The sequence below is a fragment of the Heloderma suspectum genome, chromosome 14 (genome assembly GCF_057233095.1).
Source record: "Heloderma suspectum isolate Gila_16-S chromosome 14, 16-S_ref, whole genome shotgun sequence".
NCBI lineage: Eukaryota > Metazoa > Chordata > Lepidosauria > Squamata > Helodermatidae > Heloderma > Heloderma suspectum.
Window position 1 is genome coordinate 4,368,479 of NC_139471.1, and position 14,419 is coordinate 4,382,897.

The 14,419-nt window shown below is 54.2% G+C and overlaps 1 protein-coding gene across 1 annotated transcript in view; it reads right to left on the reverse strand.

Annotated features, from left to right (window-relative positions):
- NCS1 (neuronal calcium sensor 1) overlaps nt 1-13,934 on the reverse strand; it is a 49,678-nt gene extending 35,744 nt beyond the window's left edge. Inside the window, exon 1 of the mRNA XM_084821051.1 lies at nt 13,723-13,934. Coding sequence (XP_084677177.1) covers nt 13,723-13,786 — 64 coding nt within the window. The 5' untranslated portion in view covers nt 13,787-13,934. The remainder of the gene's footprint in view (nt 1-13,722) is intronic.
- Between the last annotated feature and the right edge of the window lie 485 nt (nt 13,935-14,419).

The window sequence follows — 14,419 nt, forward strand, 5'->3', positions numbered from 1 at the left end:
TCCAGGGTTCCCCAAGGGCCACGCCCCCTTCCTGTGGTCCCGCCCCCTTCCCCCGGCTACTGATTATTTGGTGGCTTCCTAGCTTCTCCATGTTTTTCCCCCGGTCAAAAAGGTTGACATGCCTCGGCTAATCAGTTACTGGCAGTAAGCGCTGTAAGCAAAAACATGCTGGTAAAAACATGCCCCGCCCCTTTTGCCTTCAGCCACGCCCACCACCAGAACGTGGCCCCCAAAGCCTCCTCCAGAATTCAATTCGGCCCTCGAGCAGCAAGAGGTTCAACGCTCCTGGGATAAAGCAGTTACTCTTTGAATATCCCACAATCCGCAGCTTGGAGTGTCGGATCAGGATAAAAAATATGCAAAGGGCCCTGGTGGCTGCCCGACGATGCCCAGTATTGGCACCAGCCCTGTTTGTACTTCCCAAAATTATCTTGAGAATTTCTGACAAGTGTATTTGTGTGACACCCAACTTTTGCTGCATTTTTAAAATTTTACATTTTCAGGTACAGATGTAAACAAAATGGAACACGCAAAGCAGCTTTTAAAAAAACGTTAAACAGCTCTCCACAGACCGCCTGCCCCCGCATGCTGGGAAGACCAACTGCGTTAGAACAAACAGATATATTATCAACTTCAGGTCAAACGTTAACAGCCCAGGAAATTGGAAGCTTTTCTACATTACACGAACAGCAGTGTCACAGTCACAAAGCCTGAAACCCATAAAACCGTCTCTGGGTATTTCATGAAAAAACCCTCTTTGCAAATTCATAATCCTGAAGCAGAAGGTTGATGACTGTTTGAGAAAAGGCCTCCTAGCCGTGATTTAAATTAGGTTCATTTTTAAAAAATCGTTTTGCTCTAGTGGTTTCCTCTCATAAAAATTCTAACTACTCTGGTTAAACATTAAAAGCCCCCCCAAGAAGTTATTCATTCAGGCTTAGATCTCACTGAGGCCATCTGGGCTGTACCACTTGTGATTACAAGTCACATCAGCTATGTTGCTTCATACAAAATGCATGCACATAGAAATCTAATGTGTCAGGGGGGAGCCACCCAGCTTTCTTCCTGACATGCTAGATTTCTATGTGCAGGGTTATGGCTGTTGTTGTTTCTGTGGAGGAGCATTCATACTTGAGAGCTGCCACCAAAGTGGTACCGCGCAGAAATAGGTTTTCTACCTCAGTGAGAAAATTTGGCCAGACGTTCCTATTTAAATGCTCCCACTTCCCCAGGCTTAAACGTGAGTGCCAGAATTCAGGAGATTGTTCCAAACGGGGATTTGCTGTCGGCTTCTCCCCGATAACCGTTTGCTGACAAGCCAGCTTTACATGACAGGCGGAAAGGTGTGTGAGTGGGGGGATGCACAGCGGCATCTCATTTAGACTACTGCAATGTGCTCTATGTGGGACCACCCCTGAAGAGAGTCCACAAACTTCAATTGGTGGAAAATGCGGACACTATGCTGCTAAACAGTGGATGGTATCAGGACTGCATGACACCTGTCCCGAAAGACCTGCACCAGGGGCCAAATGCTTTCTGGGCACAATTTAAGGTGTTGGCGTTAAATTTTAAAGCCCTAAATGGCTTAGGATCTGGCTACGGAAGAGACTGCCTGTCTTGGTATGAACCTGCCCAGGTATTACGATCTGGAGGAGAGGGCCTTCTGAGTGTGCCATTACCCACAGAGACCGGTTTGTCGGGCGCCTGTGAAGCAGCTTTCTCCTGCATCGCTCCCTCAAGAACTACTATTGGCCCCAATTCTCTTGGCCTTTAGAAAGGCTGTGAAGACGCATCATTCCGATTTAGCCTTTGAAAATGTGAAGTTTTAACATTGTAACTGTTTTTAATGTCCTTGCTTTTATTGCCGTAAGGTTTCATTGTATTAAATCAGGGGTCCTCGACCTTTTTGGGTCAGTGGGCACATTTGGAAGTGTGACAGTGTCGTGAGCACTCTCGCAAATTGGCTGCCATGGGGGTGTGGCTTGCCCATTCATAAAATGGCTGCCACCGTCGGTCGCAAAACACCCATTTTACCGGGAGGCAAGCTGGTGAGACTGAAAGAAAAGTCACTTGCTCAAGGACCAAAGTCCAAGGCAGAGGTCGGGGTCTGAGCTCCAAAGCACAAAGCCACTCTTGGGAACCCAAATCGAGATGTTGCTGGAGGACGGCCCTTTGCTTTGTGGCCTGGCACCCTCCCAATTAAAAAATAATGGACTTAACATCTTAAGAAATAAACTAAAAATCAGGAGGGGCAGGGAGCCTGGCGGGAACCAAGTGTCTGTGGGCACATTGGAGGCCCCACTTTTGTGCACTGTTTTGATGCCATTTTTAGAAGATAAGGTAATACTAAAAGCAAGGTGGGATCTATTGTTTGTAATGTTCGGAGAACATTAGTTATTGGGCAGATTAGAAATGAAATAAATTTTATTTATTATTATTTATTCAATCTATAACCCGCCTATATATGAATACTCTAGGTGGTGTACAAAGTTAAAAAACCTTTAACAAAAAATCCAGCAATAAAAACAGCATGGCATAAAACAGCATACAAGAGCCAACAAACGGAATGAGAGTTCTCAAAAGGGAAGGCCTGCCGGAAGAAGAGGGTCCTTAATTCCCACTTAAAAGCCTTCAGAGAGGTCAGCAGGTGCCTTTCAACTGACAGGTCATCTCATAGCTGAGGGGCGGCCAAGGAAAAGGTCCTCTTGTGTGGGGCTGCTAATCTCGCATCAGCCAGCCGCAGCAGGGAGCCCTCAGAGGACCTTAGGTGGCGGACTGGGATGGCGGGGAGAAGGCGTTCCCTAAGGATACACAACTAGATATTGTACGCAGAGCTGATGAAGAAAGAAATTGCTGACACAATGCCAGTGCCTGCATCCCGGCAATGTCAGGGGGCAGGGGTGATACTGAGATTGGCCACGGGGCCAGAAACTGTGATCCAGCTTCCTTGGTGCTCTCCCAGCACTTGGGACACCCAGAGCAGAGCGGTTAGGGTGACCACTGATAAATCACCCCCAAAGAGGATACGAATTGCCCCCAAAGAGAACACTCGATTGCAGAAAAAAAATCATCTGCTAAATTTCTAGCTATAGTTGCAAATTTATAAACGATTATTATAACTTAAATGGAAATATAGTATGTCTCATGATAGCGTGGAAGATGATGACCAGGTGACTCATCTGCTTCACTTGGCCTGCTGTCCAGGTGCTGTTGATGGGCAACTTCAAGGCCTCTGAGCTCTTCCTTCTTATAGTTCTTGATCTTCAAACTGGACTTGGATTTTAAACCAGGCTTTTAAACCAGACTTTTAAACTGGACTTTCAAATAGAGGGCGCCTTCAAAATAGAGGGCAGTCCTCTGTAGAAGAGGACACATGGCCACTTGAAGGAAGGTGCATGGTCATGCTCTCACTCTCGGATGGAAGGAGCCAACATTGCATCCAGGTATCCCCCAGATCTAGGAGCCTTCATAACAGGGGCGTTCAACCTCTTTCAACCCGAGGGCCGAATTCCATTTCGGAGAAGCTCTCGGGGGCTGCATTCCAGTGGTGGGAGTGGCTGAAGGCAGCAAAAGGTGGCAGGGCCAAAAATAGACAATGATACCAGCATATTGTAGCTTAAAACTCTTACTGCCACCTGCAAGGTCTTAGGAGAGGCCTTTCAAACTTCTAGAATGGGGAAAAAACTATTGTTGGTTGGGGGAAGGGGTTGTGGCCCCCAGGGTAACCCTGGAAGGATGGATTGGGACCCAGGAAAGATTTGGCCCCCAGGTCTGTGTGGTTCTCCACCCCATGTCCAGGCATTTGACGCCATATGACGGGCTCTTGAATACATGGGTTGAATTGTTTACAGGTGTCCCGGATATTCTAGTTGTTTTATGGGGTGCTGGTATTTTTGAGGATACTTGTTTTGAGCTGTTTTAAATTACCCATGTTTTAAGTTTCTTGAAGACAACTTGAGTCTTTTTTTGAGAAAGGCATATAAAAATATTTTTATTATTATTATTACAACAACAACAACAACAACAACAGGCTAGATAGACAGATAGGCAGCTTCTTTTGTACCTACAAAGGAGGCCCCATGAGGCAGCAGATTTTTGGCACCCTGAAAAACCAGGAAACCATCCACTGTTCAACCCATTATCATATTTCTGACTCTGGGCCGGGCAGAGGGAGACCTTGGATATTCTGCCAAAATGTCAGATCTGCTCTCCCATCTCCTTCTCCCACCCCCCGCTGCTGTGTGATCTCCAGCTGGCCCCTCCTGTCTTCAACACCCTATATTCTTTCCGTCCTTTGTGACAGAACTAAACTGGCACCATTCACATTAGCTGAGCTCTTGGCTTGATGCCAGGGTCGTCTGCCCATTATATCTTCCAGGACTAATTCTGGGTTGTCAGTGACTCCCGCCAGCGTGGAATTTGTCTGGGCTATAAAATCCGGTAGCCGAGATGATGAGCTTGCCTTTCCTTTTTCTTTTCCTTAATCAAGGGGGCAAAAAACCAAGTTCCTGGGCCTTAGTGCAGGGGTGCGGCTCCTCTTTTTGAGCTGAGGGCCGAATTCCCTTTCAGAGAAGTTCGCGGGGGCACACTGCAGCGCCGGGCGGAGTCGAGGGCAAAAGGGGCGTGGCCACAACGCCAGCACGCCGTGGCCTGAAGCTCTTCCCGCCAGGAACGAAGCCTTCAAGGCGGCATTTCGACCTCTCAGAGGCGGGGGGGAAACGTCACAAAAGATGGGAAGCCACCAAACGATTGGTGGTCAGGGGAAAGGGGGTGGGGCCAGGACTGTGGCCATCTGGGTAACCCCTGGGGGGGCCGGTTTGAACCCCCCGGGCTGAGTTTCTGCCCCACCGAAGTCGATGGTTCCAGGTAGTCCACAAATGGTGCATGAAGGCAACGGTGCCCCCCCCCCCACGGATTGACGCCAGCATCTCATATTCAGAGATGCTATGTTACTGGAGGGGGAGGCAGCGGAAGCTCCAGGTTTTGGAGGGCCCTTGGGCAAGACACCCTCCAGCTGCTCTGTCTCCTCCTCCTCTTCCTCCTCATGGCTCCCACTTGCATTCTTGCCGTGCAGACAGCCAGGGAGCCAGGAGGCCGCGGCATCTCCTGCTCCTTCCTCTCACCACCGCCGTTGCCTGGGCCAGAGCGAGAGGCAGGGGAGCCAGCAGGCTGCAAAGGAGAACAGGAGGAGTAACGCCAGGGGCCTCTTCTCAGTGGGCCCCTGCTGGGGTGTGAGCCCTGGGCGGGTGCCCAACTGTGGCGATCCTTCATACCGGCCCTGGATCAAAGGGTTGGAGCAACTCCCCTATGAGGAAAGGTTGCAACATCTGGGATGGTTCAGCTGAGAAAAACGGGCAGGTGAGAGGAGACACGATAGAGGCATACAAAAGGATGCATGGTGTGGAGAGGGGGAGATTCTTCACTGGGCCCCCGCCCTCACTGAGTCTACGTTCTCACCACCATGGTCAGCAGCTGCTCTTCCTCCTCCTCCTCGCTACCACGTGCTCGCTTGGCCGGCAGGGAGCAAGCAGGCCGAGGCATCTGCTCCTCCTCCTCACCATCACCAATGCTTGGGCCAGAGTTGAGAGGCAGAGAAAGGTTGCAGTGGTGAGGAGGAAAAGCACGCCAGGCGGTTCTCACAGGTGGGCCTCTGCTGGCGTGTGGGCCCTTGGCGGGTGCCCGGCCACACCGACCCTTGGCGCCAACCCTGGGTGGAGGTTCCACTGATCTATCATAGTGAAGAATCAGAGAAAAGAGCCCTGCTGGATCAGACCACGGGGCCATCAAGTCCAGCGCCCCAATTTCCACAGCAACCAGCCAGATGTCTTCCGGAAGCCCCCCAGGAAGGCTCCTAGGCAATAATTTTCACACACCAACAAGCAGAATGCCCAGGAAGAAGGCGGTCCCTTGTAACAGTAGCTGGAAGACCCCTCCGCCTCCTCTATTTATTTGCCTAATCTCCTTCTAAAGTCATCAAAGCCAGACAGTGTCCCCAACCTCACACCTTCCAGATGTGTTGGACTATGTATCATAGTCCAACACATCTGGGGGACACAAGGCTGGGGAAGGCAGCCATTTTAGCTTTGCCTTTGGCAAACTTAAGTCGACACACCATTTTGCTGCCATGGCTCTCTGCCACAGCTTCCCGCCTCAAGGCTTCAGCGTCAAATGACTTGCTCTTTCCCAACTTTTCGTGATTATACTGCAAGCATGGACTCGATCCATTCCTCCGATGTCATGTTCGCATCTTGTCCTCCCTGGTTCTGCTCAGTCTAACGTGCATGAAGCCCTGAGGGAGAATTGCTCTCTAAAATCCCGCTGTATTATATTTTGGAACATCATGATGAAAACTCACAGGGAGAACAAAGGAAAGAGAGCATACAGGGAGCGTTCCACGGGGAGACCCGGGACGCTCCTGAAAGGCAAGATAATATTCCAAGAGCCAACGTCTCTCGTCTTTCATTACCGCGCTCAGACACACCCATCTGTGCAATTTATTTCTGTACGGCAAAAAGGAAAAAATGGAACTGCTTTCTGGCAGGGAAATTCCAACAGGGAACTGGTGCTTTCCCCTTTTGTAAGAGGGATTTGGCTCGAGGGTTTCCCTGGGCTGCTTTGTACAACAAGAACTTGCCAGTTGTCATCACCTCTGGATAAGGGCCCTGGGATGACTCTCCTGTGCACCATCAAGACTGTTGCAACTACGCTCCCTTGCTAGCAGAGTTCTGCTTTTCCGTGAAGCCCTGAGCTCAACCCCTTAGTCCTCTTCCCCTACTGGCATTCTTGCCACATAGAGAGCCAAGGAGCAAGGAGGCTGCGGCATCTCCTGCTCCTCCCTCTCACTACCTCCGTTGCCTGGGCCAGAGCGAGAGGCAGGTGAACAAGCAGGTTGCAAAGGGGAATAGGAAGAGCAACTTCAAGGGGGCTCTTGTCTGGGAGGCCCTGCTGGGGTGGGGGCCCTCAGTGCACGCCCAATCATGCCTACCCTTGACGCCATCCCTGCTTTTCCCTTTTGTGTAGATCAGCTATCTCCAACCTTTCCGATGAATGGGGCTACACCTCCCATAATCCCCCAGCCAGCATAGCTTTGCATTATAGTCCGACACATCGGAAGGGAAGCCGGGTGTCAACCCCCCCCCCCCCGCAGAGAACCTTCTTGTTCCACCGGCATCGTGACCATCCTCAAGGGGGTCTACAGGGGTGGGCTGGGGGCTGTTTTCTCACTCTCCGTCACTCGCTGCCGGGCCTTGTCAACAGCAATTCATATTTACGAGGCTTGGGGGGGGCGGCAACGGGAGCACAGAGTAACTCCGGCCTACACGGACCCCGCGTGGCACGGTGCCAGGCAAGCATCAGGGCTGAGATGCTGAACGTGGACACGTTGTAGGGGGGGCGGCTCTTGGAGTCCACTCTGTGCTTATTTCTTCGGGGGCAGGTGGATGGAGAAAAGCTGTTCTGACAGATGAACTGATTGGTAGCCTTCTGGGACTCGTGCCGAAGAGCTTACGGGAAAAGAGCTTCCCAACGCTGAACAGGTCATCCCTGCCCGGTACTGAGACGCGAGGCTTCCTGGAGACACCCGTCGCACCACCTCATCTACCAACAGTGATCTCAGTTCTCCAAGTGACGGCCCTCGGTAGCCAACACGGCGCCATCCATGCCAAAGAGAGACGTCTTTGTTTGCTGGTTACATTTATGCCCCCCCCCTTTCCCCTTCTTGCAAGGGACCCAAGGCAGCTTACAGTCCTCCTATGCTCTACTTTACCCTCACAACAACCCTGCGAGGTAGGCTAAGGCTGAGTCAGTGGCTGGCCCGAAGTCCCCCAGTAACCTTCATGGCCGAGAGGGGACTAGATCCCAGGGCTCCTGAGCCCCAGTCCAACACTCTAACTGCTACACCACGCTGCCTCTCAGTGATACCGATTCTGTTCAGGGACATGTTTGAGCCTCTGCAGGAGTGGAGGTATCCCTTTATTTATTTATTGGTTGCATTTATATCCCACCTTTTTTCCTCGGAGGAGCTCAAGGTGGCTTACACGGTCCTACTCTGCTCCATTTTATCCTCACAACAACCCTGCGAGGTAGGCTAAGGCTGAGAGGCAGTGGCTGGCCTGAAGCCCCCCAGTGGGAGGCCCAAAGTCCCCCAGTGGCCTTCATGGCCAAAGGGGGACTAGAACCCAGGGCTCCTGAGTCCCAGTCCAACTCTCTAACCGTTACGCTGCGCTGCCTCTCAGTGTGGGGGAGCCCCCTCCACACGGTGGGTCCAGTCTTCACTATCGTGGTTAAGAGCTGAGCAGAGACCATGAAGTTATCTTATCCTTTAGATCAGGGGTGTCGTAACCCCAGATTCCACCTCGGAGAAGCTCTCGGGGGCCGCATTCTGCTGGTGGGCGGGGCCAAAGGCAAAAAGGGCAGCCCAGAATGCCAACATACTGCAGCTTGAAGCTCTCAGTGCCAGGAACTCAGCCTCTGGAGAGGCATTTCAACCTCTTAGAATGGGGAGAAAACAGCGCAAAACCCAGGAGACCACCAAATAACTGGGGGTCAGGGGAAACGGGGTAGGGCTGGGTGGAGGGGGATGGAACCTGCTGGGGGGCTCCGGAGGGCCAGATGTGGCCCGAGGGCCTGCGATTCAGTACCCCTGACTTAGTAGATCCGGTACCAGCTTTGCCACACCTTTGTTCAACAACTAGCTTGCCAGGGAAGCAAAGGCACCATACCATAGTGAGCCGAAGGCGATCCCTAACATATCATGTCAGCAAACCGGACGGCCACAGATGCGGCTCTCTCAATGCCACTTGGAAATCTCCGAGTCAACAACCAGAGAGGGCTGCTTGGCGCCCAGGATTCGGCCCCAGGGACCGCCAGTTGCTGACCCCAAGGCTAGGGGGGACCAGCCATCTGACCCTGGAGAGGGCGGCATCCTCCCATCCCTGTACGCAGGATCCAGGAACCATCTGGGTCCGCTCAGGGAGCCGACCCAGAGTGCCAAAAGCAGCGCTGGCTCTGAAAGGGTTGTGCATTGCGCCAGTGTGTAGCAAGCGCATGAACCTGCCGCGTTCTCATTGATTGCCTTTTTGGGTAAGTGATGCCATGGGACTGCAGCACTGACAACGGAAGAAGTGGGTGGGAGAGAGAGGGGGAGAGAGCGCACACCTTTGTCTGGAAACGTGCTCAGCATTCAACGGCTCTGCAAAGCCGGGGTTTCCGACCTGCGTCTCCCTCCCCCGGCCACCCCGAGGTGAGAAACCCCCCCCAATAAGCCCCCAACACCTTTGTGTGTGTGTGTGCGTGTTTTTAGCAGAAGCTCCATCTCTTTCGACAGAACTCCCCATCAAAGCTAATTGGTGCTGCCGAAAAGAACAGCCCAGCTGCTCTGAGGGCTAATAAAAATGGACTGCAGAGGATGTTTAATAGGAAGATCGAGGCGGAGGGGGTGCACGGGGGGGGGGGAGAAATTCATTCTGAAAGGCCAACGATACCAACAGCCAAGGGTGGAAAGAAAGTCTGCTCAGTGTCGTTTTGCAAAGTTCATTTGCTTATTGTACGGTGCGAAGGGCGAGGAATTGCTCGCTTGGATCAGATCCTGGCTCCATCAACATCAGCTTTCCCCCACCCTGGTGTCCCCCAGATGGGTCGGACAACAACTCCCAGCATAACCCAGCCTGGGGATGCTGGGAGTTGTAGTTCAGCCCATTTTGAGGGCCACCCGCTTGGGGGACACCTGATCCAATCTGCAATTCTGCGAACATCCCCAGGAAGCCTGCAGCGGCCTTCGCTTCCCAGCAAGTGGCATCCAGCATGACCCGCCATGGAGCCCCTGTTCTCGCAGCGAAAGGCAGCAGGCAGCACACCATGGATCGGCACATTTATACATACGGACGTTAGAATCACTTTGCTGGATCGGACCAAAGGTCTGTTTTGCAGGTACCTCTGGGACCCTCTGAGCAGAGCATGAAGGCAGCAGGCGCCTGGCCTTCAGAGGTACAGTGCCTCCGACTCTGGGGTCTCCCTTTAGTTCTGGGGTGTCCAAGGTGATGCCCAGGGGCCCCAGCGTGCCTGCAGACACCTCTCTTGGCATCCAATTTTTATTTATCATTATTGATCGTTACATTTATATCCCGCCTTTTTTCCCCTCTCAAAAGGAGCCCAAGGCAGCTTTCACAGCCCTCCTCCTCTCCATTTTATCCTCACAACAACCCTGTGAGGTAGGTGAGGCTGAGAGTCAGGGACTGGTCCCAAGTCACCTAGTGAGCTTCACGGCCGAGTGGCGGCTAGAACCCGGGTCTCCTGAGTCCCAGTCCAACACTCTAACCCCTACACCACCCTGCCTCATTTTATTTCTGAATATGTTTTAATTAAAATGTGTGTTTTTTTCAAACTGGGTGTCTGGCATGCTGCAAAGTGCTGCCCGCCAGCGCCATCTTTATTTGGCTTTGGTTTTTGGTGCTCAAAGCCTTTGACTCTGGTTCGTGGGCAATTTCCTTTCCTTTTCATTTCATCTCACCAGCTTGCCTTCTGGGAAACAGGTGTTTATGACCGGTTGTGCCCCCGCCCCATGGCAGCCATTTTATGAACCAGGAAGCTGCTCCCCTGCAGCAGCCATTTTGTGAGAGCACTCACGACACTCTCTCAACATTCCAAATGTGCCCACCCCAAGTTTGGGGACCCCTGATTTAGTTAGTGTGGCTAATGGCCATCGATTGCCATAATGCACAGAGGGTGGGGAACTCTAGACGTTGCTGGAGTCCAACCACTGTGGCAAATGGTTACGGATGGCGGTGGTCCAGAAAGATCTGGAGGGCTGTCGTTCCCACTCCTGCACTCTGTGCTAAACATCTGGATGGCACACATACGGGAACATCCTCCCCATATGTACCCCCCGACACGCACAGTTTTAAAAAGCAAAGCTCTTTCACACACACACGCACACTCGCACAAATACCCTAGCAAAGGGAGGGACCGCAGTGCCACCGAGTCCAAATCCACCCATATGACAGGGATAAATAAATCGGAATAAATCAACCCATTTTATTGGGTTGATAAATAAACCCGTCTATCAACCGTCCATTTCATTGTCGAAGCCTGATAACAGCCTTCTCCAACACAGCGCCCTGCTGAAGTTTCAGACCACAACTCCTACCATTCCCTCAACCAGCAGGCTCTGGCTGTGCACCATGGGAGTTGTAGTCCAACACATCTGGAGGGTGCCAAAATTGGGGAAGCCTGCTTTGTACCCTCTCAAGTGCCATCCAAAATTTTGTGTATGAGGAGGATTAATACAGGATGGATAGTTTTTCCTCTCTCCCACATAATACTAATAACTTGGTGTGGGGCTGGGGTGTCGCCCAATGAAACAGATTACACCAGAAGCTGCCTGATACGGAGTCAGGCCTTTGGTCCATCTAGCCCATTATTGTTGGCACTGGCTGGCAGCCATGGCTCTCCAGGGTTTCAGGCGGGATTCTTTCCTCGCCCGACCTGGATTTGCTGTGGGGGATCAAGCCTGGGACCTTCTGCCTGCAATGCATGTGCTCTACTACTGAGCTATAGCCATTTCACCTCAAAACAAAGTATGATTCTAGTCCTCATGGTCTGAGAAAAGGGCTGCTTTAAAGGAAATCATAGCAAGCCGCTTTCTACTGAGTCAGCCCCTTGGTCCATCTAGCCCAGTAATGTCGACACTGACTGGCAGCAGCAGCTCTCCAGGGTTTCAGGCAAGAGTTTTCCCCCCTACCTCTACTTGGAGAAGCCAGGGATTGAACCTGGGACCTTCCACATGCAGATTAGCAGTAAGTAGGCTGAGGACAGACATAAAGAAAGGCACCTTCTGCTCAGCGTGTCATCAGTGTTACGGATTTTGCGGCCACCAAAACATGGGGTTGATGTTTTAGTTGTTTAATGGGGTGTTATTTTAATGGATAACTCTTGCAGTTGTTTTAAACTGTGTAGGTTTTAATTCTGTTGCAAGTTCCCTCGAGCGCTGTTCTTTCTCTTTCTCTTTTTGTTGAGAAAGGTGACTAAGAAATAATAATAATAGCACTAGACGGGGCACCACAGATTATTTTCACTGCTCATCTGTGACACAGTGTTCACTGAGTGATCTTAGGTTGATCACCATTGCAGGGCTGTTGTGAGAATAAAATGGGAGTGGGAAGAAGTTCTTTGGAAGAAGGGTGTTTTTTTTTTTTTAACATCCTTAATACATACATTATATAGATTTTTTTTTAAAAAATGCTTTAATACAGTAACATTTTGTGCCAAGATATTCCAAGCCCTGCACCCAAGCAAATTCTCCTCCCCAGATCATGCAAATGATGGTCATTTGCATAATGGCCACCGTTTTGCTGATGTTTGTTCTAATTCTGTATTTTGTTGCAATTTCAGCATCATTCATGTCGCCCGACATGGGATAGGCAACTGAGGCCCCAATGGCGACCTTATTCAACACACACACACACACACACACACACCCCCCATGGGCTTTTTTGTTGCAAACAAATCTTTGCCCACCATAAGGCCTAGAAACTTTCTCCTTTTTAAGAACAAGCCATTCCCAGAAAGCGATGCCGCAGTCTGGCTCGACCTACGCAGCGTTCCACACGCGCCAAGACAGAAGCATGGGGGGCGGGGGCCATCCCTCGGGGGCAGAACAGCTCCAGGCGACTCGGGCCCGCGAGCCAAGCTAAATGCTGTGCTAGAAAGCAAGCGCAGCCCAACCGTATCGCCGCTGGCCTGCCAATCCCCGAGGAGCCGAAATCCCTCGCCGACGGGAACCGCGGCGCCGCGGGCACAGGTCGAGCCACCCGCCGTGCCTGCCCCCCTCAGGACGCGCACACGATGGCAACACGCGCCCCGGCGTGAGCCTGCGCCCCGGTTCGACGAGCGGGGCTCCCCTCGCGCTGACGCAACGGTGGAGGGGAGAGCGCGGGCACCCCCAAGCCTGAGCGACGCTCGCTGGCCGCATTTCGGAGCCGCGCGCAACGCTACCCAGCCGAACGGGGAGATCGAGGGAACGGGAAGGGGGGAGGGGAAATCCACGGCTCGCCGCCTGCGTCCTGCTTCGCCCCCCGTCCTGCATTATGTTTCTCTTTGGTCCCTCGTTCAGATGGCTCATTGCCCCCCCACACACACACACACGCGCGCGCTGCTGGGCCCTTCGAGGGCGCGTCGCGGGAGGCTGACTTCCCTCCTCCCCAAATTAATTTTTTTGAGCCTCGGGAATCGTGCGCACCGCTTCTCCCCTCTCCGCGCACGTGCGCACACAGGCGCGCGCGCGCCCGCGCCCTGGCTCCCTTCCGGCTCAGCCGGCCCCCACCCCACCCACCCGCGGCGGGCGCCCCTGCGAGCGTCTCCGCAAGGAGACGAGGCGCACGAGCCGCCGTGGGGCGCGCGAGCCCCCGGAGAGGGCAGGGAGGCGCCGGGAGAGCGCCGGCTCGCCGCTTCGCTTCGCGGCGCCGCAGCCGCGACTCCGCCGCCCGCCCCTCCGCCCCGGGGCCCCGCCTTCGGACCAGCACGCCGCCGCGCGCCACGGGACGGCGGCACCCTCGCGCCTTCGGCCCCCCTCGGCCCCAAGCCGGCCTCGCGGCGCAGGGCTGACGACGCTGCACTTGCAGCCCCCCCGCAAAATACGGAGCCCAGCCCAGCCCCGCGCCTCCCCTCCCCTCCCCCGGCTCCGAAGTCCGGCCGAAGCCGGAGAGCTGCCCCACCGAAGGGACTCACAGTACGTCTTCCTGGTGAGCTCCTCCACGACTTCGGGCTTCAGCTTGCTGTTGGACTTCCCCATGGCGGCGCGCGGAGCCTTCGCCCGGCTCAGCGGGGCATCGGCCTCGCGCTCGGCGGCCCCCGCTCGCTCAGCGGGGCGTCATGCGGGGGGCGCGGAGAGGGCGCCAAGCGCGACGCGTCCGCTCCCCTCCCCTCCCCCCCCGGGGCGCGGCAAGGCCGGGGCGCGCCGGCTCCCCTCGGCGCCTCCCGCCGCAGCAGCCCCGTCCTGGCGGGCCCTCCCGCGGCGTGCCAGCCCGGCCCTCAGGAGCGCGCCAGCGGACGGGGGCGCCGCGGTCTCTTCTCCATGGCCGGCGAGCGGGGGGGGCTGGGGGTGCAGAAGAGGCTTGTGGCGACGTGGCAGCACCCCCAAGGGCGCGGGTTTTGCGCAGCGACCCGAGGGAGGCAGCGCAGCCGAGGCCGAGGGCTTCTCGGCGAACGTCCGTCTGCCCGCGAACGGAAGCGGTCCTGGGGGTTTTCCCCGTCCGGCTGCGCGCTCCCCGTCTCTGCCTGCCTCTGCCCGTGTCTCGGCCTCTCCTCCCACTGTGGCTGCGGGGAGTGTTGCTGCCGTCGTCCCTGGTTACGCAGCGCCCTCCTCCTCCTCTCCCCCCCCGTCGCGCTCTTCCCGCCTCTCGCGCTCCCGGCTGCTTTGGCAGGC